Source organism: Stenella coeruleoalba, assembly GCF_951394435.1.
Source record: "Stenella coeruleoalba genome assembly, chromosome: 3".
NCBI lineage: Eukaryota > Metazoa > Chordata > Mammalia > Artiodactyla > Delphinidae > Stenella > Stenella coeruleoalba.
In genome coordinates this window covers 55,458,068-55,482,430 of record NC_137148.1, presented here as the reverse complement: position 1 = coordinate 55,482,430, position 24,363 = coordinate 55,458,068, and the positions used below count along the sequence as shown (strand labels likewise).

General features: G+C 40.8%; 1 protein-coding gene across 10 annotated transcripts in view; it reads right to left on the bottom strand.

Moving 5' to 3' along the window:
* The window catches only part of LOC307185133 (general transcription factor IIH subunit 2), a 66,735-nt gene that overhangs the window by 20,540 nt on the left and 21,832 nt on the right, over nucleotides 1-24,363 (bottom strand). For 5 of the 10 annotated variants that reach the window (XM_079918942.1, XM_079918945.1, XM_079918947.1 and 2 more), the window contains 6 exons: nucleotides 12,785-13,358; nucleotides 10,968-11,067; nucleotides 6,534-6,615; nucleotides 5,381-5,432; nucleotides 3,488-3,607; nucleotides 1,540-1,639 (listed from right to left, as the gene is read on the bottom strand). In XM_079918942.1, coding sequence (XP_079775068.1) covers nucleotides 1,540-1,639; nucleotides 3,488-3,607; nucleotides 5,381-5,432; nucleotides 6,534-6,615; nucleotides 10,968-11,067; nucleotides 12,785-13,358 — 1,028 coding nt within the window. Of the gene's footprint in view, nucleotides 1-1,539; nucleotides 1,640-3,477; nucleotides 4,925-5,380; nucleotides 5,433-6,533; nucleotides 6,616-10,967; nucleotides 11,068-11,235; nucleotides 11,824-12,784; nucleotides 13,359-15,615; nucleotides 15,730-15,823; nucleotides 15,848-24,363 lie in introns of those variants that run through there. The other 5 variants (XM_079918949.1, XR_013827889.1, XM_079918950.1 and 2 more) reach the window with 5 other exon arrangements.

The window sequence follows — 24,363 nt, the reverse complement described above, 5'->3', positions numbered from 1 at the left end:
TCATGTATTAACACATATATGTGGAATCCAGAAAAATGGTATAGATGATTTTATTTGCAAAGCAGAAAAAGACATAGAGAACAACTGTATGGATACCAAGGGCGAATGGGGGTGGTGGGAGGAATTGGGAGATTGGAATTGACACACATACACTATTGACACTATGTATAAAATAGGTAACTAATGAGAACATACTGTGTAGCACAAGGAACTCTAATGCACTGTGGTGACCTAAATGGGAAGGAAATCCAAAAAAGGGGAGATATATATATATATATATATATATATATATATATATATATATATATATATCTGATTCATTTTGCTGTACAGCAGAAACTAACACAATATTGTAAAGCAACTATACTCTAATAAAAATTAATTAAAAAAATAAAAAGACATAATCCAATTCCACAATTAAACAAAACAAAACAACAACACAGTGAGTGAATAAACCAAGAAGAGGGTGACAGTAGATCCAGGAAACAGGAGCTACAACACAGGAGAAAGGCAATAGGAATCCCTAGGATGACCGTGAAGAACGATCTCAGGATCCTAGGGTGACTACAGGACAAATAGTTCATATTGAAGCAGGTCAGAGACTTCACAATAGACTCCTTTAAGAAAATGAAAATGGTGCGCTATCTTACAAGTTTGAATGACCGGACAGCAAGTTTTAAACATTTGGGAGAATTTGAAGATGAACTGGTACTAAATACATTTTAAAACTAAGAAAATGGGTATATTTTTTAAAAAGGAAAATAACAAGTGTTGGCGAGGAGATGGAGAAACTGAAATACATACATATATATCCATATACACATATATCTCAGCCATAAAAAAGAATGAAGTACCGATACATTCTACAAGATGGATGAACCTCAAAACATGGTGCTAAGTGAAGTCAAATACAAAAGATCATATTACATGCTTCCATTTACATGAAATATCCAGAACAGTAAGTCTATAGAGACAGAAAGCTGACTGGTAGCTCTAAGGAGCTAGGGTGCACTGGGGAGATAGGGAATGACTGCTTAATGGGTACAGAGTTCTCTTTTGGGGATAATGAAAATGTTTTGGAATTAGACAGCAGGGGGTGGTTGCATAACATTGTGCATGTACTAAATGCCACTGGACTGTACACTTTAAAATAGTTTATGTGTGAATTTCACCTCAAAAACCAAAAAACTAAGCAAACATACTAATAAGACAATTGTTACTTACTACAAAAATTGGAAGTGGTACAGGGAGGGAAGGTAAATTATTTATTACTAGGCTCTGCCTTTATGAAGTCATGCTAATGTAAACATGTAATGTGAAAATAATGATTGAACCAAAACTGTGCTGTGACTATAGTGAGAGGAAGGCTAGATGGGAAAGGGGTCATGAAAGCAAGGGCATGAAAGAGAGAAAGACTCATCCTTCATCGTAAGAATCAGAGAGGTGGGCAAAGACTTAATCAGAATATAAAATGAGGGGAAAATTGCTAAAGTATCAATACATCCAGATTCATAGACACTAAACATTCATTCTACTCACTTGGGAAAATATTTGGTGTGTTCTTCTAATGGGTCATCACCTTCCTCAAACTTATACAAATATCCTCCACAGGAAAAACACTGGACGAAGTCGCTTTTACCTAGAAGTAAGGAAATTTGATCAGTGCCACTGGCCAGTGTATTTGTCGAGTGACACACATAATAACTACCAGGCCTTTATTAGCAAAACCCTACTTGCACTTTCATTCAGATTTTGTGACAAAGTCACAAATCGGGTCACCAGTGAGGAAATATTCTATTTAGGGCTCTTCTCTCACCAATGGGGTCATGAACAAGTAACATTCAATGTTCCTATGTACCACGCACTGATTAACACCCTCTCCCTGTCCCCTCCTCATTCTATGGAGCAAGAGATTTGCAAATCAGAATGTGGAATTGAAGTTCCATGAAGGAAGAGATTTTTTCCTGTTTTGCTCCCTAATGAATCTCATGGACCTAGAAGAGTGCCTAGGACTTACTAGGCACTCAGTAAGTTATTTATTTAATGAATAAATCAGAAAGAAAATATTTGGAGCTCAGGAAAATATATATGATCAAATATAGTAACTCTCATGTAAGTAAGTTCGTGAAGAAGCAAATGCCTCTTACTACATTATTGCTAGGTTTATTCCACTAGAAGTAGGATCAAGTCTTCATGTGAGACTCTATTTCTTTGGAAGGAAATTAGCATTTGGATCTACCAAAAGATTGAACTAGAAATGGAGCATCCATCATCTTCCTTCTCTTCTTGGACTCCTGTAGGCATCGTAAAGCCAGAGCAGAGGAAAACCTCCCTTTGTGTCTGGATAAAAATAGGAGGTCCTAGAGCTTGCAAGACCCCAAAAGGGTGAGATGCCTAGGATTTGTGGGGAGAGGAGGAGGTTCAAAAGGAAGAGGGTGAGGACACTGGACAGAGGGTCCTAGAGGAAGGCTGGCAAGAGGAAGACAGAATGGAGAGAGCAGGAAGAAAGGGTGGAACACCGCCTTTCCAAATGCTTAAGCCTGTGAGGCATTAAGATTTTTTGTACCAGTGGAACATGTCAGTTCGAGTGAACACTACATTCCCCTACTCTGTACTGCTCTGTGGTATTCTTGACTTGACCCCTCTGTAAAAGGTCCACATGGACCTCCACTGTAACTTAGCATGTGTGTTTGGTCTGAAGAAGGCCAGCAAGGTTCCCAGGAAGGACACAATATCCTTTCACCTTATTGTACCTCAGGCAGAGGTTTAGCTGAGGGGAACCTGCCCGCTCTCTGTGCATTACAGAGTGGAACTCCCTGATGACCAGCAGCTCAAGAGAGAATACTATGAACCGATGGAAGATTCTACATGCTTAGGAATCATTAAAAGCAATTTCCTTACTTTCTCTTCCAAGGAGTGTGTGGCAAAAACTGCTATCCACACTCCTAGTTATCTCTCATTCTTCCATAGTAACAGAAACCCCAATTTTCAGCTGGGCACATTGCTACCCAGAAAAAAATTAAACGTCCCAGCTCCTCTTATAGGTAGGTATGGCCATCTGACACAGAAAGGAAAAGGAATATATAAGGAATAATGAGGGAATTCCCTGGTGGTCCAGTGGGTAAGACTCGGCGCTCCCAATGCAGGGGCCCGGGTTCAATCCCTGGTACGGGAACTAGATCCCACACGCATGCCACAACTAAGAGTTCACATGCCACAACTAAGAAGTCCACATGCCGCAACTAGGAGCCCACCTGCTGTAACTAAAAAGAAAGATCCCGCACACCACAATGAAGCTCCCATGCGCTGCAACTAAGACCCAGCACAGCCTACATAAATAAATAAATATTTTTTTTTAAAAGAAAAAGGAATAATGAAAAGAAGTAGGGATTGTTGAGCTTAGTTAAATACGAGCCCAGGATCATGAAGTGTATGTGGGGTTTAAATGGGCAGCAAGGCAAGAGCCTGGGGCAAACTGCTGACTCACCCATGTAGAAAAAACCTGCTTTGGCCAGAGCTGCAGCTCCCACAGGGGATGCCTGGGGCCAGTTCTTGAAAGAGTCCAGTCGGAGTTCTTCATTAGCAAAGATGCTGCCATTGCAACACACTTGAATAAAAAGCGTATGGTGAGACCAGCAAGCTTTGATATTGCAAGTATCAGTGTTTGAATTATCCTTTCATATTTACAGACAGAATAATATGTTTGGCATTTGCTTCAATATAATTGAAGGAGGGGATTAAAAAAGAAGAAACAGGCAAGGCCAGACTGACCACATGTTGAAGCAGAGTGGTAGATGCATGGTGGGGATTTACTATTGTCTTATTTCTATATAGATTTAAATTTTTTTATAATAAAATATTTTCTAATTATCTTTTCACCACATAGCATCAGGATAAAGCAAGAAAAAGCTAGAGGAGCTTCCCTTCCACCCCAAGTTCGTATCAGATTTGAGAAAGGCAAGCTTTCCTTGCAGCTCCCTTAAGAGCGGGCACATTTGTTTCTTGCCCTTTGGGTATCCACTCTATGCAGTGGTTTCTATTAGACTTTCCACACTGGGCTGGCCCTGGGGTTTGGTTCCTGTCTTCTGCACCCTTTGAAGATCTGAAAACCAACTTATGTTTATTAAATATGTTAATAAAATTAGATACTGCAAAATCCCTTAAGATGAAAGCTTGCTTCATTATTCCACTTAGCCGCAGGATGCCTGCTGTCACTTGAGTTTTAACTGGAATATGACTTAATGTACTGGAAAAACCTCAGTCCTTTCCTCCTGTGTGTCTCCTTTACTCTCACACTACCATCACATTCACGATACTTTTGATACAAGGTGTATGGGGGTTTTCTTCCAGTAAACAATTCTCTGCAACACCAGCCGGGTGTCCTACAATTTAACTCTGTTCCAACACTGTCTACTTAGTAGTGTCAGATCCTACAGGTTAAAGGCTCAATCCCATAACACTGCTCCTACCCCATTTCATTTGTTAGAGTGGATCACAGAACTCAGAGAAACACTTATGTTTGTTTAGTAAAGGATATAATCAAGGGTACAGATGAACAGCCACATGAACTGGCTAGTAGAGTGAGATCTGGGAGCTTCTATCCTCATGGAGTTGGAATGTGTCACATTCCCAGTGTGGATGTGTTCACATACCTGAAGGCTCCTGGAAACCTGTACTACTGGGATTTTTATGGAGGCTTCCTCACACAGGCATGATCGATCATTAACTCCATTTATACCCCTCTTCCTGCTCTGAAGAATAGGGGGTGGGGCTGAAAATTCAAACTTCTAATCATGGCTTGCTCTTTCCAGTGACCAGCTCCCATCCAGAAGCCATCCAGGAGCTCACCCAGAATCACCTCATTGGAAACCGAAGACGCTCCCAGTGTTCTTATCACGTAGGAGTTTACAAGGTTTTAGGAGCCCTGTGTCAGGGACAGCGTCAAAGATCCAATATTAGAACAAGAGATGCACCTCGTGATGTTATCACTTAGGAAATTACATGGATTTTAGGAGCTCTCTGCCAGGAACTAGGGGTAGAGACCAATATTTATTTTCTATTATTTCACATTTAATTTCTTAACAGACACTGATCCATTTAAGAATGTTTTCAAAACCATTTTATCCAGAAACCTTAATTGTTTTAAAGGAAATTCAGTCAAGGACCCAACCCTGACATATTTCCCTATGCTCATTTATGTTAAAAAACTAAGTCAATCCAGGAGACCAGAAACTCTAATGAAATGTTTTAAAAAATTACTATGGCACCATAAAATGAGGAGGAAAATGGAGGGGTTAAAAAAAAAAAATTAGGCTGAAAAAGAAAAAGCAAAAGAAGAAATAAACAAGCAAAGCTTTTTGAAATACGTCTGAATCTTTACCTGAAGCCATAGGTAAATCTCTCCTGACCCACGAATTCACAAAATGTTCTCCCTGGAGAAAATTAAAACTCAAGTTATCCTACAAACGACTATGTATAAAACAAATAAGCTACAAGTATCTAATGTACAGCACAGGGAACATATTCAATATTTTATAGTAATTATAAATGGAGTATAACCTTTAAAAATTGTGAATCATTGTGTTGTACACCTGAAACAAATATCGTGCATCAATACCTCAATTTTAAAAAATTCAAGTTATCGACTTGGAGCATACAACTATCTATGAATAAAAATTAAAAGAACTCCCTCCTCCAACCCTGCCCCCAAATGAAGTTTCATTGGATTGAGTGTCAGTGTTGTTAGAGAATTATTCCTTTAATTAGTATTTCTATTAATGTTGTAATTTTTTATGCAGCGTAAAGGGAAGAAAAAAATACTGTGAATGTTTATTTATACTCAACAGGAAGCCGTCTCCGGGTCGGTTTTTCCAGAGATCCAACTCAAAAGCTAAGTTACAACAAGATATCACAGAGGTCCTTTGACTAATGAGAAGTATGAGATATAGGAAGGAAACTGGATTCAGAAGGGTGGTTAGGTATTGAGTAACTGATTCTTCTCTGAAAACTGCACCCAGATTGCTAACTGAAGAAACACTCCTCCCCCACTTTCAGGCCATGTTTTCTGCAGGGTTCTCATCTGAGTCGTGTTAGCCAATAAATTCGCTCTTTTTGCATAAGCAATTTAAGCTGGGTTTTCCCATCACCTGTCACTAGGGAAGCCTTCACGATAGAGCATAAAGTAACGAGCTCTGAGGCCCACTGTGGGTAGTGTGCAGTGGTCTGAATGTCTTATGCGGGCACTCAGATGGGGGTGGCCAAGGGAAGCTAGGGGAAGTGACCTCAGTCAAAGAGGGTAAGACTACCAGGAAGGCAGACAGACCAATCAAAAGGCAGCCTTGAAAAAAAATTCTAAGGGCTCTAGTTGACCAAGTGAACATGCTTTTCTTCAATCTGCCCAATGGGAGGTAGGAGAATGAAATAAGGGAAGAAAGAAGGAGAGCCCATGACAAAAGAGTGATGCCGCCCCCTTCTCATTCAGATAATAGGTACTCAAAAGCCAACTAGAGAAAAAATGTGCTGTTGTAAATTACCGTGACGCCAACAAATCCCTTGTAGCTTTGAATGTACCGGGTAATTTCCTCTGAGGATTTCTTACTTTGAAGAAATTCACATCTATAATTAATAAACAGAATTAAAATTTACCCTGATACTGTAATAGAGATGTCCTGTATCTTTATATAACTGCAGTGACACAATGGACATTTGTTAAAACTTACTGCGTTGTGTGCTTTAAATTGCTCAATTTTATTTTACTTTGATAAAACTGTCAAAAAATTTACCCCAAAACTTATGACAATTATCATTATTCTCATATAATTATTATTTCCATTAACAACATGTGTAATAATTTAAAACTAAATCTTCAGATTATCTTCTCTCTTGAAACAAAATATAATTCAATCAAAGAGACAGATTTACAGTAATATATAGACTGGAGGGGGTTTTCTTTGTTAAATTAAACTATGGTGACTATATCTAGTTCCTGTGGTTAAATAAAAGTTACTGGCAGCAAGGATAACAAACAATAATAAATTTCATCCACTGAAAAACATATATCACTACTCTGTAAAAAAAATACAATGGAAATTAATAAATTGAATTTTTTAAAAAGAGTATATGGAATACATTTTGAAAACACATTCCTGGGCTTCCCTGGTGGTGCAGTGGTTGAGAATCTGCCTGCTAATGCAGGGGAGCAGGGGACACAGGTTCGAGCCCTGGTCTGGGAGGATCCCACATGCCACGGAGCAACTAGGCCCGTGAGCCACAACTACTGAGCCTGCGTGTCTGGAGCATGTGCTCCGCAACAAGAGAGGCTGCGATAGTGAGAGGCCTGCGCGCCGCGATGAAGAGTGGCCCCGGCTTGCCACAACTAGAGAAAGCCCTCGCACAGAAACGAAGACCCAACACGGCAAAAATAAATAAATAAATTTAAAAAAACAAAATAAAACATTCCTTTCCACAAAACAGAAGCAATTTTTTTTTTTTTTTTTTTTTTTTTTTTTTGCGGTACGCGGGCCTCTCACTCTTGTGGCCTCTCCCGTTGCCGAGCACAGGCTCCGGAGGCGCAGGCTCAGTGGCCATGGCTCATAGGCCCAGCCGCTCCGCAGCATGTGGGATCTTCCTGGACCAGGACACGAACCCGTGTCCCCTGCATCGGCAGGCAGACTCTCCACCACTGCACCACCAGGGAAGCCCCAGAAGCAATTTTTAAGTTAACTTTAAAAAAATCTCTCTCATTCAAATTTAAGGTTGCTTTCTAGTGATTTTATAGTAACATGAGGGCTGAGAGTCAGGAGGCCAGAATGTTAGTCCCAGTTCTGCCACTAACGGGAAGTGATCAATCTTGCCACTGTTCTCTTATACAGACATGAGAAAGTGAACTCCACTAGGTGAGTCATATATTGTTCTAGGGCCACCACTCTGGGTAGCTAAGGTCCCCAAGTTTTAGATGTACAGATCCTTCCGAGGAGTGCCCCACACCTGTACGCAACCCAAATTCGTACACAATCCGCATAGCACATGACGGACAGGGCCCTCCCCACATGCTTAGTGTGGATTGAGAAGGTGCTCGATAGACACTACTTCTTTAAAAAAAGACAACAAAGGGCTTCCCTGGTGGCGCAGTGGTTAAGAATCCGCCTACCAATGCAGGGGACACGGGTTCGAGCCCTGATCCGCGAAGATCCCACATGCCGTGGAGCAACTAAGCCCGGAAGCCACGACTACTGAGCCCACGTGCCACAACTACTAAAGCCTGTGCTCTAGAGCCCGCGAGCTACAACTAATGAGTCTGTGCTCTAGAGCCCGTGCTCCGCAGCAAGAGAAGTCACTGCAATGAGAAGCCCGTGCACTGCAACAAAGACCCAACACAGCCAAAAATAAAATAAATAACAAATAAATTACAAATATATATATAATGTTTAAAAAAATACAATAAAGATCAGCTTATTTTATTGATTTACAATTATTTAGTACACTGAGTACTACGTTTTAATGAGTAGGAGTAGACTCAGACATTGTGTCCATAGTTTATAAAAGCAGCAAACAAAGCCAAAATTGATGCCCAAACTGCTAAGGTTAGAGCACAACCAACAAGAAACCGGGGAATTCTTAGTTCTAATTCCAGCTCTGAAATGTAGTGGTTAAGCATATGCTCATGACGACAAATAGGCGGAAGGTCAAATGGTCATGGAATACACAGGAGTTTTTACAAGGCATTTGCGCCATATACTTTACTCATCACCCTTATAACAACCCTACAAGCTGTGGATTATCATTTTCATTTTTACACACGAGACTCAGAGGGTCAGTAATGGGGGTCACAAGTGGCCGGCTCTGTGTATCTGCGAGCCTCTGCACTCTGCCCTGCCCTTTGTATTGATAGCAGCAGACCTTAGCTCCTTCCACCTCTGGAGCTGAGTGCTGGACTCACATCTTCTCCCTATGCTTCTCACCTTTCCCTCAGTCCTACGTCAGAGAAGGTGGACCAGGGCCACCCAAGACAGGATGTGCAACTCTTGTTGGTGTTAGACCATCACATGATGGTTGATGTGAATGGTGCTGCTGGGAGTTGTCCAGTGTATAACCCAGTGACACTAAGCATTGTGGCCATGAGACTAAGTGAAGCTGTCGAGGCTACAGCTACGACAGGTGCCCAAGAGCCAGGGCTGATATTCACTCGGTACACACCCATGTGGTTCACTGCCAACACTCAGTATGATTGGCTGGGTGTCTATTCTTGACTGGTCAAGGAACCAGAATGACATTCAAAGTATTTAACCATCTGGCTTCCTGTATCCCTATAACTGTCTCATCTGCTTGTCAGGAAGAGCTCCCCTCCCTTTCCAATCTCCCTCTCCATCTCTCTCTCTTCCCCTCTTCCTTCTCTCCTTTGTTCCCTTCCTCCCTCCCACCCCCTCACTTTCTTTTCAACCATAAAAGAAATACACATTTGTTTCCCAGAATTTAAACAAGATAGAAGTGAACAAAGTAAAATATGAAAATCCCTCTCCACCTCATCTCCTGACAAACCCAAACCTCAAGAGTTCGATTGTTTGGTCTGTATATTTTCTTAACTTTTTCTATATATATTTCAAACAAGTCCATATGTAGGCTGAATGGTTTTAAAGGCTTATACTACACATTATTTTGCATACTGCTTTTTTCACTTAACATATCAGACATACTTCCATTTTTGTGAGCATGGCTGTCCATGTGAAAGATGACTTATTGTAGGTCTGGTTGGACCTACGATCCAACCAGAAACTTCTTTGCATGTATGTGGTAGGTGTATGACAAATATGTTAAAGAAATAAACTATGAGCCGAAGCACACTGCTAGATCCAATTATTAGATTATAGGAAATACAGGAAGTAGAGAAACATGTTAAATGACACCACAGAAACATTCAGCCAAACACAGAGTGTAGGCAATTTTACAGGACAGACTACGGGGCTCCTTTCATGAGTAAGTGACAAGAAAAAGTCAGGGAGGAGGAAATCTGTAAATTAAAAATCTTGAGATATATCAACTAAATGTCATGTATGGACCTTGTTTGGATCCTGATTCAAATCAACCAATGGCAAAGAGAAAGTGAGGTGGGGGGATGTGGACATTTGAACACTGTCTCAGGTATTTGATGTTATTGAGGAATTACTGTTAATCCTCTTTAGAAGACAGAATGATACTGTGGTTATGTTTCTTTAAAATATTTTTATATTTTACAGTTATATACTAAAATACCAACAAGTGACATTATATGATGTCTGGGATTTGCTTTAAAATAATTTGGTTATTTTTATTTCTGGGGAAGGAGTGGGTGAGAGATGGATAACATATGATTTGGCCATGTGTCGGTAAGTGTTCTCTCTACTTGTATATGAAATTTTCCAAAATGAAAGTTTTAAAAATAGTTAAGGGAATGAATCTGTATTTGGTAGATACAGAGCCATGTAGAAAATACTAGTAAACATAACATTAGAAATAATTTTTAAAAGCACTTCATTTTCTAAGCAGAGAACTCAAGACCATTGTAATAATCAAAACTCTTACTGAGTTTTTGAAGTACAATGTTTTCATTTGGTATATATTCGGCAGTGCATGAAACCATTTGTAATAATGTTTTAAACATTGTCTTACTTTCCAACTTCCTTTCTGTACCATTTTACATCATCCCTATGCAAATTATTCCTGTTTATTAAGGCAGATCCTGAAACTTATACTTGGCAAAACATATCTTAGTATTTTGGATAATAAAACAGTAAGAAACTATTTTGAAATTATATAATTAAAAATTTTCACGATATCATCAGGGCTTTCTTGCTTGAATAAATCCTGGAGTGTTCCAATTTAGGAGAGAGAAAGATCAAAACTGAAGGTTCTACTCTGGGAAGGTGACTCTTGCCTTTAGTTTTGTTTTGTCTTAAAAAAAAATTACAAGCAAAAAATATTTATCTACTTACTTGGGGAACCACTTGGCATGTTCCTTCCAGGGGTCATCATCATCTTCCCAATTTCCTAAACAGCCACCACAGGAAAAGCACTGTACAGTGTCACGTTTACCTGCATATGAAGGAAGACACTTAGATTGCCCGGCAACAGCACCATGAAATGGTCCAGAAGGGGTGTCTCCAGAAGTTGACTGCTCTGTGCATGAATGAGACACGCTCCATCCCATCTGCCCACTCACACTCTCATCTGGCTGAATCCTCATCCACAGCCCCACTGCCCTAAGTGACCATTTCCGAAGCCTGGGACTCCACCTCTCAGATGAGGCACACACAGAACTCTAAGCTGTTGGACTCAGTATGCTCACTGAAGTAGTGGGGAAGCAGAGGAATCCCCCGCACTCATGAAGTAAAGCGTGGTTAGAAGACCTAAGCTGTAGCTTTGCTATGAAATTCCAGTGGAAACTTAGGCACATTTCTTTTTTTTTCTTCACATTTGACAAGTATATTTTTCTTTTCTGACAACTGTTTTTAGGGGAACTACAAAGGGATCAACACACTAGCTTTCAAAACTAAGAAGAAAACTTACTTGAGGTTTAAGGCATTTTGAGATGTAAATGGTACACAAACTGGTAGGCAAATTACAATCAAACTACAGACTCCAACTTTTTTGAACACGACAGAAAGATCCGTTTTTTCTGCTTTTTACTCTGCTTCAGTCTCTATGTCAATTAGGACATTAACTGTAACATCTTGAAGAAATAAGTGATAAGCACACTGTGACATCTGGGGAATTCTATACCAGAAATCTCTTAAATTTTCTTCTTGGGTCCAACTTGGGTAACACCATCAAGGTGAATTTCTTCCGCTTCTGCTATTAATTAATTAACAATAGTAACAATTAACATTTGATATATCCAACATACATTGTGTGCCAAGCACTATGCAGTGTACCTGAGATGAATTGAAATATTTTGTCTCTTTTTTTTTTAACTTTTTATTTTATATTGGAGTACAGCCGATTAACAATGTTTGATAGTTTCAGGTGCACAGTAAAGCTACTCAGCCATACATATGCATGTATCCTTTGTCCCCCAAACTCCCCTCTCATCCAGCCTGCCACATAACATTGAGCAGAGTTCCCTGTGCTATACAGTAGGTCCATGTTGGTTATCCTTAGGCACATTTCTTAAACTCTTTGAGCCTCAATGAAGTCAACTGTGAAATGGGGGGAAAGGGCAAGTTTGTCAGATTAGTATTAGTGCTTAATCCATGCCTAGCACCAAGTAGGTACTCAGTAAATGATAGCTGTTTTTGTTATCACAATTCTCACTCAGATCTGTCATAACATTTATGGCGTGGCTAGGATAATTCAAACAAAGTATCATTTTCTGAAATGCAACTTGCCCTATATGTTAGAGTTAGCTTTAAGGTTGAAACAAAAACAAAAACCCTACAATACTGCTGCAATTAAAAGAATCAAAGAAAGATCATTTCAGAGCAGCAAAAGGAGGATGGGTGAGAAGGAGACTGGGGTCAGGCTGACCTCACAGCTTATTTTCAGGGCCTTAGAAATCCAGTCAAGTATTGTCTAAGGCCCAAAGTTTTAGTAAAAGTCACTATCTTATTTTTTATATATTTTTGGTAAATTGACATGTACTACACATAAAATAAAGCTAAAGTGAAATTACTGAAGTTGAATTTTAATAAAAGAGACCTTATACCTAATATAACACATTGACCAAGTGAGGAAAGATTTACAATATTGCAACTGAAACATGGAACCTAAACTTAATTCCAGCAAAACATTTCAGAAAATGACTTCAAACTACCTGTAAAGACAAAGCCAGCAGCTGAGAGCTCCCTTGGGGCTGTCCCTTGGGCATAAAATGGCCATTTCTGGTAGGACTTGAGTCTGGCCTTCTCTTCTTGGTATCTTGCTTTGTCGTCCCTCCTCAACTTGTTCTCTGGATTCTTTACTCTTATATCATATTTGGCAATGTTACCAACGTCTTTGCCCAAAAGGAACTCACAATCTGGATGGAACTTCTTATGGTCTTCCATGGGGTGTCTCTGGAGGCTGGTACCAAAGAGGATTAAGCTACAGCAGAAGCACTGAACCCCAGATTTTATGTCAGTGAAATAAAACCCAGCCGCTGCCATCTCCTGGGGTGTCCATGCACTGTAGTCGTCATAGGTCACAAAAGTCTTTAACCTTTTTGCTTCACTACGCATTTGAGAATTAAAGCCTTTTTGCATTTTTTCTCGTTCTTTCTGCTCCTCTTTTTCTATTTCCTTTACATATTGAAGCATATCTATGCCTAGAAGACCAGACAGCTCCGGGAGCAAAGCATAATCAAACTGGGAAATCCTCTCGTCAGGGGCTTTCTCCTGGGCGGCCATTTTCTGAAAAGGGGAAGAAAATGTTCGTGAACATCGCCACCTGGTTTACTAGTCCTGAGGTTTGTTTCAACCCTTTATTCTTTCTGTTTTTTCTTCTGAATAACACTGATCTTCTGCTCATCATTTAGCCCAATTCAGAGCAAATATGCAAGTAGGTCTGTGACAGCAGACCTTTATCCTGCCCTCAACAGTAAGGTCACCTATGGAGTCCAAACAGTTGGAGGCCCCCTTATCAGAGCCTCAATTGTCACTTAAGTTAAAGGCATAAAATAGGGGATACCCATATCATCATATAACAACTTCAAAGATGTGTGCTTGCATTCTCAACATTTCAAGAATCAACAAGGTATTCCACTTAATACCTATAGGTGGAGTTGAATATTTCCACTCTACCAGCTTTGCTCTATGTGCCCCGCCTTAATCCAGCTCAGCTGATTTAGAATTTGCCCATCTACCCACATTTCTGCAACAGTTGCAGCTAATTGAAGATCTTGATTAAGCCCAAGCATGCCCTTCATTTGGCAGTACCTAATGCAAGGAAAAGAGCTCCTTTGTCACTAATATGTTCAGTACATTTCAGCAATGGTTCCTCAGGAAGCTCTATCGGTCCACAAGGTTACCTGGCTTTTTGACTGAAGAGCTCCTTCATTTCAGTTGTCTCTTCATGCCCTCTCCCATAGAGTCCCTTTAGTGGATATCAGATGAGGGTCACATTCCAAACAAAAGAAATATCTGCCCAATTCTCCCTCTGGTATCATGTTCCTTCCCTTTACAGAAGGAACCGGCCAAAGCTTGGTGGACTTGGCAGCCTAGGGCTCTTTCTTAGTACTTTCATTTTTGCCAAAACAGCCCAAACCATGAAAAGTGGGAAAGAGATTTAGAACCAGGGATGCCAGGCTGGCTGCTGAGGACTTCCTTATTTGCCTCACTATTCTTGGCTGACTTTCCCTCTGTCCTTATTTCTGTTTCAACCTATTTAGCTGGTTCTTCTGGCTCTGGGTCTATCACCTTTAAATTCCATTGCTGGGGGCAGGGGAGGGATAAATTGGGAATTTGGGATTAACAGATACCCATTACTACATATAAAATAGATAAACAACAAGGATCTACTATATAGCACAGGAAACTATATTCAACATCTTGTAATAACCTATAATGGGAAAGGATCTTAAAAAAAGATATATATATATAAGTGAATCACTGTGCTGTACACCTGAAACATTGTGAATCAACTATACTTCAATAAATTTTTAAAAAATAGCAAAAAAAAATATTCCATTGCTGTGCTTTTCTTCCCATGAATAATTATAGTACTAGGGCAAATTCAAACCAGGATGGCCTCAGCAGCCAACCTGGCATCAGTGGTTCTACGTCTTTCTCCCACTTTTCATCTTTTTTTCTCCTAAACAAAGCCGGAGCCAGCATTTAAATTAAGTCAAAAACTGTTCCCAGGACTTCCCTGGTAGTCCAGTGGGTGAGACTCCACGCTCCCAATGCAGGGGGCCCAGGTTCCATCCCTGTTCAGGGAACTAGATCCCTCATGCATGCTCCAACTAAGTCCGCATGCCACAACTAAAAAAAAAAAAAAAAAAAAAAAGGATCCCGCATGCTGCAACTAAGACCCGGTACAGCCAAAATAAGTAAATAAATAATAAATAAATTAAAAAAAAATTGTTCCCATTATCCCATTCACACTGCCAACTTCAGCAAGTACACAGGGTCAGATAACTGAAAAAACTCACAAGCCCCTACACAGTATACTTACTTCAGAATTTAATAAAGGTAGAGGATAAGGTACAAAAATACAGGCAAACATCAGAGAGGTCTCAGACTCCAGCCCCAGTTTCTAGGACCCTTTCTCCGTTGTTCAGGACATGCTTCATTTTAGGTAATGAACCACCTAGATATGTGCAAGGTACCTTGGTCTCAGGGAAACCACACTGTCACCTGAGGAGGGGTCTTTTATGCCACTCCAGTCACGTGGCCCAAAGTAGGCTGCCTGACCAGTCTCAAACAAGCTGGTACGGGCTGCCCCCTGGTCTCTCAGATCCTAGCACAGGGCTACATTCATCACTAGTTAGTATGTTTCATTTAGGTTTGGCCAACAGACAACACCATGGCTCCAGGCCTCCCTGGAGGTAAATAAGCACAGGGTGGCAACAAACCAGCTGGAATCAATCCTGCACTTCTACAGCAAAGTTCAGTGGTCAGTTTTGCTGGTATCCAGGCCATTTCCAGGAGGAGAGAAGATCTCCAATGCCCTCTCCAGGTTTCATGCTCATTAATTACAAGTGCTATGAGTGCCAGTGATGCTGCTGTGTCGTGCAAAGGATTTAAATCCACACCTGTATGACTCCAGTGCCTGTCCTCTTGCCTCCAAAGAGAGAAACAAGAGTAAGAGAAATAAGAGGGTCATAAGTTTAGGTGTGGAAGAAAAGCACTTTTGCCAGAGATGGTAATTTACTTACCTAGAGGTTTATCCAGAGCCCCGGTCAAATGGAAGGAGAATGCATAGTGTAAATACGAAGGCTCTCTTTGTCTTTTAGTGGGAAGCAGTGAGAACATATTTGAGGAACTGAAACTCAAAACAAGTTGCAGTTTTCTGAGAAATCACCAGTAAATGGTCTAGGGTGGTGAGTCAGCAGGGCTTAGTCAGGAACCAAAAGGTCTCACAAAACCTACCAAGTCCCACAGCGGAAGTGTTTTATTCTAAATAATTTAAGATTGGTTAACGTTTCTGGTGCTAGTATAAGTCTTATTTCTTTGACGGCAGTTTCCATCTTTCTGGTATCTTTTAGGGTTTTCTCTTTTATCTGTGGGTTATAAAATTTCAAAGTTATTGTGCCTCAGTGTGGGTCTTTCTACATTCATTGGACCCAGTGGACTTGTTTCAAGCTGAACGTGTGGGCATCCCATCAGCCCTGGGAAATTATCTTCTATAATTTCTTTGGTAATTCCCTACTGCCTACTATCCTCTTTTCCCTCTTTCTGGTATTCCCATTATTCAGATGGGAATTTATCACTGAAGTTCGTATCTTTTTTTTTTTGCTCACATATTCTTTCGTGCTTTGGCTTTACTTTCTGGGAGGTTTCCTCTTCATTATCTTCCAACTTTACAATAAAAATTCTTTTTTTAATATTTATTTATTTGGCTGCACCGGGTCTTAGTTGCGGCACGCGGGATCTTTCAGTTGGGGCACGTGGGATCTTAGTTGCGGCATGCAGGATCTAGTTTCCTGACCATGGATGGAACCTGGACACCCTGCATTGGGAGCGCGGAGTCTTAACTACCGGACCACCAGGGAAGTCCCACCAACAGTAATTATTAAGTTCAGCAATTATATTTTCAATTTCCCCCAGCTCTTTCTTCTTATTTTCACACAATCTGATTTTTTTAGCCAATGCAATCTTTTATGAACCTCTCCTATGCTGTCAAATGACAAAATTAAAACAACTTAATAATGAGTTTGTTGTCCTCCAGTCAAGGGAAAGCAATCCATAGACTGGGGGGAGCACAGTGTCTCACAGCGCTGCTCCAGAGGGATGGGGGGAAAGAGTGGGTTTTATAGAGAAGAGGCATGATTGGCTAAGAGGTCAGGGATTCATTATACGTCTAGCAGGTCAGGCAAACTAGGTAAAGCTGAGTTGGGGGATTGAGATTGGTTTATATTAGGTTTCCTTGACAGGTGTTTCCTCTAAGTGCAGGCTGACTTGGGTTTAGATTTGTGACTTGGGTTGGGCCACTGAGGCAGCCCCCATTTTGTGGGTCCGGATATACAAATTATCTTTATCAGTACTAATACAAATAAAGTTCACCTGCCTCCTGAATGATCTGTTTCCTCCAAGGCTAATTACCATTTACCTTTTTGTTCATTTTTCACATTACCAGCTTTCCTCAAATGTATACTGATCCTTGGTTTTCAATTCATGTTTGAAAATTAGGCGATTTCAAGGCTGACTGATCAAAATTATGGCCAAAAATTCTGATGAAAAGCCACATGAGTGTGACCTGAACCTAAGCCCTTTACTTTATGGAGAACAGATTGGGGAGCCAAGATTTACCCTGGAGAAGCCCTCAATGTCAGAGAAACACCTCAGAAAATGATTTCAAGTTAGCTGTAAAGTCAGAGCTAGTAGCTGAAAGCTCACTTGGTGTGTTCCTTGAGCACAGAATGGCCAGTTCTTGAAGTATTCTTCATTTTGGGATGCCCAGGGCCCACCCTAGCTCCTCTAAGTCAGCTGAAACAGTTTATTCCATTTTTTTAGAAGAGAAGAGTCCACTAATTTTTTGCCTCAGTGTTAATAACACCTGCATATTAAATAGTCTGATGGTGGGGTGGATGGAGTCAACTGTCTCATGCAGAGACTTTAATTTAGTCTCTTGATTTTCAGCCCTTCCCATCATTCCTGTCCGCCTTCAACCTGGCATTCTGGGCCCCCAGCTGCTCCAGGGTTCTGTACAAGGTACAGAGTCTCCCAGGGGTTACATGTGTATTCAGGCTGTGGGCTCCTTTGGTCTGTTTCACTGGTTACTACCATTCCATTTGAGTTTCCACCTTCCAAAAATTTGTTAAAATATTCTGTATGCTGATGGTCCCCTCCTGCTTTCTTAATTTTTCTGGGTTTATAGTTCTAAAAATCATTTCAATAATATTGTGTAATTATTACCAATAATAACTAAAATTTGCTTAGAGCCTACTACTTGCCAGGCACAGTTCTAAAAACCTTAGATATGTCCATTTAACCCCTTTAACAGTCCAAATGAAGTAGCTATTTTTATTACCTACAATTTACAGATGAGAAAACCCAGGCACAAAGGGGTTCAGATTAACCAGACAGTCTGGCAACAGAGTCTGCACTTTTAACCACTGTGTTTGGCTGCTATAAAGGCTAGATATTAAGGAAAGGCAAACCCAGGTGTCCCAGAAAGCTCATGCTCTCTCCATTTTGGTAGTTTAGCCAATTGCTGAGTTACCTAGTCTTCAAGCTGTTACCAGCCTCATCGGCATGTGAACTCCTCTAGCCAAGCTCTGGTCCAACAGGGCCTTTTACCCAGCAAAGAAGCAACCATTGTTAAATAGCTGACCCTTCCTAACTTTTGTATTAACACATATAACAAGGACAGTGTTTTTTTGAAACACTTTCCCCGGTACATCCAGCTGCTCCTAGACCAGCAATTCTTTTTACAGGAAGTTAAGAGGTCAAGGGAACCTCTCTGCACTGCTGATTGTTCTGCCTGTAAAATTTTGCCCAATCAGCCTTACTTTTCATCTATAATGTTATGTACATCTGTGACCAATGCACATTACAGTTACTGTAGCACCCTGTAGATTTTGTTGCCGTTGTGAAATTTTTTTTTTTTTACTATTCTATTTTCTAAATGTTTATTGATGATGTATAGGACTCTTTCTGATCTACTTTTTAAAATATAAATGTATTTTATTTCTTTATTTTTGGCTGCATTGTGTCTTCGTTGCTGCATACGGGCTTTCTCTAGTTGTGACGAGCAGCTCCTACTCTGCGTTGTGGTGCACGTGCTTCTCATTGCGGTGGCTTCTGTTGTTGCGGAGCACAGGCTCTAGGCACGCGGGCTCAGTAGTTGTGGTGCGTGGGCTCAGTTGCTGTGCGGCACGTGGGATCCTCCTGGCAGGGCTCGAACCCGTGTCCCCTACATTGGCAGGGGATTCTCAATCACTGCACCACCAGGGAAGTCCCTGGTCTACTTTTAATATATGATTGTAAATCCTCTTGAATTTTCTAAGTAGATATTTGTATTATCTGAATATTTTGAGGGGTTTCCCTGGTGGCGCAGTGGTTGCGAGTCCGCCTGCCGATGCAGGGGACACGGGTTCGTGCCCCGGTCTGGGAGGATCCCACATGCCGCGGAGCGGCTGGGCCCGTGAGCCATGGCCGCTGAGCCTGCGCGTCCGGAGCCTGTGCTCCGCAACGGGAGAGGCCACAACAGTGAGAGGCCCGCGTACTGAAAAAATAAAAATAAAAAAAAAATTCTAATACAAATAACTTCTTAAGGAGAATCTAAAGAAATGAAAAATCAATTCCAGGTTTGGGATTTGGTTTCTGTAAAGCTACCTGAGTTAATTTTTTTTTTAAGTTCAGAAGAATTCTATGACCAGGAACCTGTTTTTTAAGTTATCTATGTATCTCTGTAATATGATTAGAGGCAGTGCTTCTCCTACTTTAGCATTTATTACAGTCACCTGGAGGACTTGTTAAAACACAGATTGCTAAGCCTACTCCCAGAGTCTCTGATTCAATAGGCCTGTGATGGGGCCCAAGAATATGCATTTCTAAGAGGTTCCCGATGCTGCTGCTGCTGCTACTGATCCAGACACCACCCTTAGAATCTCCGATTCCAGAGATCCTTAAAAGTTCCCTCTTCCTCTAAAGAATCGATTCTAAATACCTAAAATCCAAATTGAATTATCCCCTAAAACGGGTATATCCCAGAAAAGCCTGACACCTAAAAGTTAAAAGAGTCTGCCCTAATAAGGGACAGAGAAGAGACTGGCCAGGCCAAAGTGCGTTAACTGGTGGCCTGCAAGCAAGTTTTATTTAGCCCGTGTGGTTTTAAAAAATTAGACGTCAACATTTAAAACTTAGGAGAATTCACTTAAAAATCCAGTTTTTCAGTTTCTGTTTAAATATCAAAATATACTGCCCGAGGGAAACTACATTCCCAGAAAGAAAAAATAGGCTGTGGCTGAGTAATAGTTACCTCCTTTGAAAAAACATTTTTCTTTTGGACTAGGTAACAAATGCACATGTGCACATGTACACAAATGCACATGTATAAAATTCAAAAGGTACAAAGAAAGGTGTACGGTGAAATCGACATCTCTCTTCTACCCGAGCCCAGCATCTAGAGGCTGCCTCCTTTACATGGAACCAGTGCTTTCCAGATGCTACCACTTTGCATTTACCTGGCCCCTTTTCAAATATTTGCATTATGTGCCTGGTCCCCTCAGGCACCTGAATTTGCTTCTGAGCCCATTTTACAGCCCCTCTTCTGCATTCCCAGGCACTTGGTTTAGCATTAGCACTTTCACACTTGTTTTTAATTAATTAATTTTTTATTTTTATTTTTTAGCCATGCCACGCGGCATGTGGGATCTTAGTGCCCCAACCAGGAATCGAACCCATGGCCCCTGCAGTGGAAGTGCAGAGTCTTAACCACTGGACTGCCAGGGAAGTCCCCACGCTGATGTCTTTAAAGGTCTGCCTCTTAGACTGGGAGGGTCACAGAGCCACAGGTTAGGGTTTGTGTCTTCTTCCTGGTGTCTATATCCTGACGGCTAGGGTCTCATCAGACAGACAGCAGGTGTACAAGGCTTGTTGAGTGAATTAATGAATAAATGAACAAACTGTGCATTACTTCCAGGGCTCTGGCCTGAGGTGTGACTCAAATAACAATTTAGTCACATGAAATCAAGAATTTAAATCCCATAAGAACCCCATCAGTCTCCCAAGAAGAGAATTACAAAATGTGGAAAGAGGGCTTCCCTGGTAGCGCAGTGGTTGAGAGTCCGCCTGCCGATGCAGGGGACACGGGTTCATGCCCTGGTCCGGGAAGATCCCACATGCCGCGGAGCGGCTGGGCCCGTGAGCCATGGCCGCTGAGCCTGCGCGTCCGGAGCCTGTGCTCCGCAGAACTGGACCCAAAAGGGGTATTAGGACACTCCCGAGGCTACTTCCCAGAAACATGACAATCTCCTGTGCCCTTTTCTTCCTTACTATAGGCCTCAGGGACTCAAACTTCTTGCCCTTTCACCTAAATTCTATCACCTACTAAAGATCATGGGATTCCACCACCCCACTTCCCAAGGGCTGGTTGTACCCTTTCTTTCTCACCACTCAAGAAATTATTTCATGTTATAAATTTGCCGATCACTACAGAGATACAGACAGCTGAACACAGGACCACAAACATGAGGAATTTCACAAAGTATTGAGAAATCTTACAAACTGTTTACAGTTCTTCCCTACTGCCATTCCGAGCAGCAGAAGCCCTGTTCCCGCACTGTTTCACCATACGTTAGTGTTTGATTATGGCATGTACTCAGATATACAGTGGGTTACCGGTGCTTCTTAAATACAGGACTTACATGCTGTTAATCTACTTATCTCTCTTCTTCAGCCTCCAAATACTACTGCAATCTTCACCTTGCAATTATTCTCAAGGGCAAACAAGGTCACAACAAACAGAAACAGTGCACATATTGCCACATACAGGTGGAAATGTATTGTTTGCACTATGACCCAAATAAATGAAAAATAAATTTTATTACAGTTCCCCTCCAACCTCCAGTTCCATACCTATTACCTTATTTGATGAACATGATTGCTTTCAGGCCCTCAACTAACAGCTAACATTTAGTTACCTTACTTTCATCTCCCTCACCACAACTTCCCAGGATTCCATAAGTTTTATTATTTTTGAATACTTAATTCATTTACAGGGCTTAAAATTGTTAACTATATAAAAATATTTAAAAATAATTCTTACTCTCCGCTGTGCTACACCACCACCCCAGGCAACCATTTTTATTAGTTCCCTATGTATTCTTCCAGTGTTTCTTTTTACTTAAAAAAAAAATTTTTTTTTTCAGCCACGTGGTGCGGCTTGTGGGATCTTAGTTCCCCGACCAGGGATCGAACCCGTACCCCCTGCAATGGAAGCGCAGAGTTTTAACCACTGGACTGCTAGAGAATTCCCTCATTTTTTTAAAAGACAGCTTTCTTGAGATATACTTCACGTACATGTAATGTAACTTATTCAAAGTTCATAATTCAGTGGTTTTTAGTATGTTCACAGAGTTGAACAGCCATCACCACAATCAATCTTAGAACATTTTCATCACTCGAAGAAGAAACTCTATACCCATTAAAATTCACTCTTTTCCCCAGCTGTTTGTAGTATTCCCCTACAATCTTTATTTTTGTAAGGTCCATAGTGATGTCTCCTCTTTCACTCGATCTTAGTAATTTGAGTCTTCTTTTTTTTCCCTTGGCCAACTTAGCAAAATATTTGTCAATTGGTTGAACCAACTTCTGGTTTCACAGACTTTCTCTATTGTTTTCCACTGTTTCTTTTTGCTAAGACAAATATATATTTTTCCTTCTTCCTTACATAACAGGTAGCATACTATATATTCTGAACACTAGTATGTTCTGAAGAATGTACTTCAGGTTGAAGAAAAATGATCCTCAACAGATCTGAGATGTAAGAATAAATCAAGAGCCATGAAAGTGGTAAATATGTGATTAAATCTTAATAAATACTAACTGATTAAAACAAATATAAATGTCTAGTGAAACACCAAAAGAATTAAATGTACAACAATAATAATAAATAAGTGAGGAAGGAGGAAAGTGAGGTTAAATGTGTTATCCGTGGGGAGGGTAAAGGTACAAGTTAACTTTAGGTTTTGATGTTATGAAGGAGTACTGGAAGCAGCGCTTCCTCAGATTCTCTTGGCCACGCCCTTCTTTCCAAGATGCTGCCCGCCTCTTCCTCTGCACTGCTGCTGCCTTTGCCCAGCTTCCTGAGCGGGCTGGAGTCCAAACTGAACTACACCAAGCCTATCTGACCTTCCAGAGTTGGCTGCAACGCCACACCACTGAGCCTGACAGCTGGCTCCCTTAGCAGTTACCAAAGGACCAGATGACACAGCCCTGTGTGGCAAGCCTTGGCTAGTGGGAAATGGAAGAAGTTAGGAAATTGCATTACCCTCCCCTCCTCCCTTCGACAGACTGTGCAGAGGGGCAGCTTCTCTTTGTAAACCTTCTGGAGAAGTCCCAAACTCTAAGTGAACACACTTGCTGGGAGACTCCTATGACTCTTCACAGTTTGTTATCAAGCCTGGCCACTGTGATAACATATTGTTTCTCCTTGTCTCACTTTCCCTTTTTTTCCTTAACCATACTTCCCTAGATCTGCATCTCCCAAATAAAGCAACAATACTTTCACCTTTGCCTGAGGTTCTACTTTCTAGAGGACCCAAGTTAAGGAATTACGTGTACTGTAATTTCTAGAATAACCTCTAAAAGAATAAAAATAGAGTATACAATTTCCAAACTAGTTTAGGAAAACAAAGAATGGTGGGAAACAAGCAATCCAAAAAAGGGCAAGAGGGACTTCCCTGGTGGCACAGTGGTTAAGAATCCTCCTGCCAATGCAGGGGACACAGGTTTGATCCCTGGTCCAGGAAGATTCCACATGCCACAGAGCAACTAAGCCCGTGTGCCACAACTACTAAGCCTGCACTCTAGAGCCCGTGTGCCACAACTACTGAAGTCTATGTGCCTAGAGCCCATGCTCCACAACGAGAAGCAACCGCAATGAGAAGCCTGCGCACCGCAATAAAGACTAGCCCCCACTTACCGCAACTAGAGAAAGCCCACACGCAGCAACCAAGACCCAACACAGCCCAAAATAAATAAAATAAATTAAAAAAAAAAAAAACAAAATAAGGCAAGAAAGAAGAGAAAAACGAAGATGGAGTAGTTGAAACAAATAGCACAAAGTAAGATGGTAGATTTAAACCAAAATGTATCAGTAGGCACATTAAATATAAATGGACTAAATGCTTCAGTTAAAACAAAACGACTTTCAGGAAAATAAAAAAGAATATGAAGTGAAATGTATACATTCAAAAGTATTTAAAATGAATCTAATTTTCATAATGAATTTTAAGCTTTAAGGAGTTTTCTAATCAAACAGAACTCAGAAAGACATACTATTCAGAAAGGTTCCTAATGTTAAAAAGTTTCCTTCATTATTGTAGTACACTGTGGAGTTCCATGAGGGAAACTAAGGCCAGAACTTACAGTATTATTAGATCACCATTTTTATTTCTATAATCTAAAACAAACCAGGATTTTCTCTATAATTTTTTTTAATTAATTAATTTATTTTTGGCTTCATTGGGTCTTCGTTGCTGCACGCGGGCTTTCTCTAGTTGTGGTGGTGGTGGGGGGCTACTCTTTG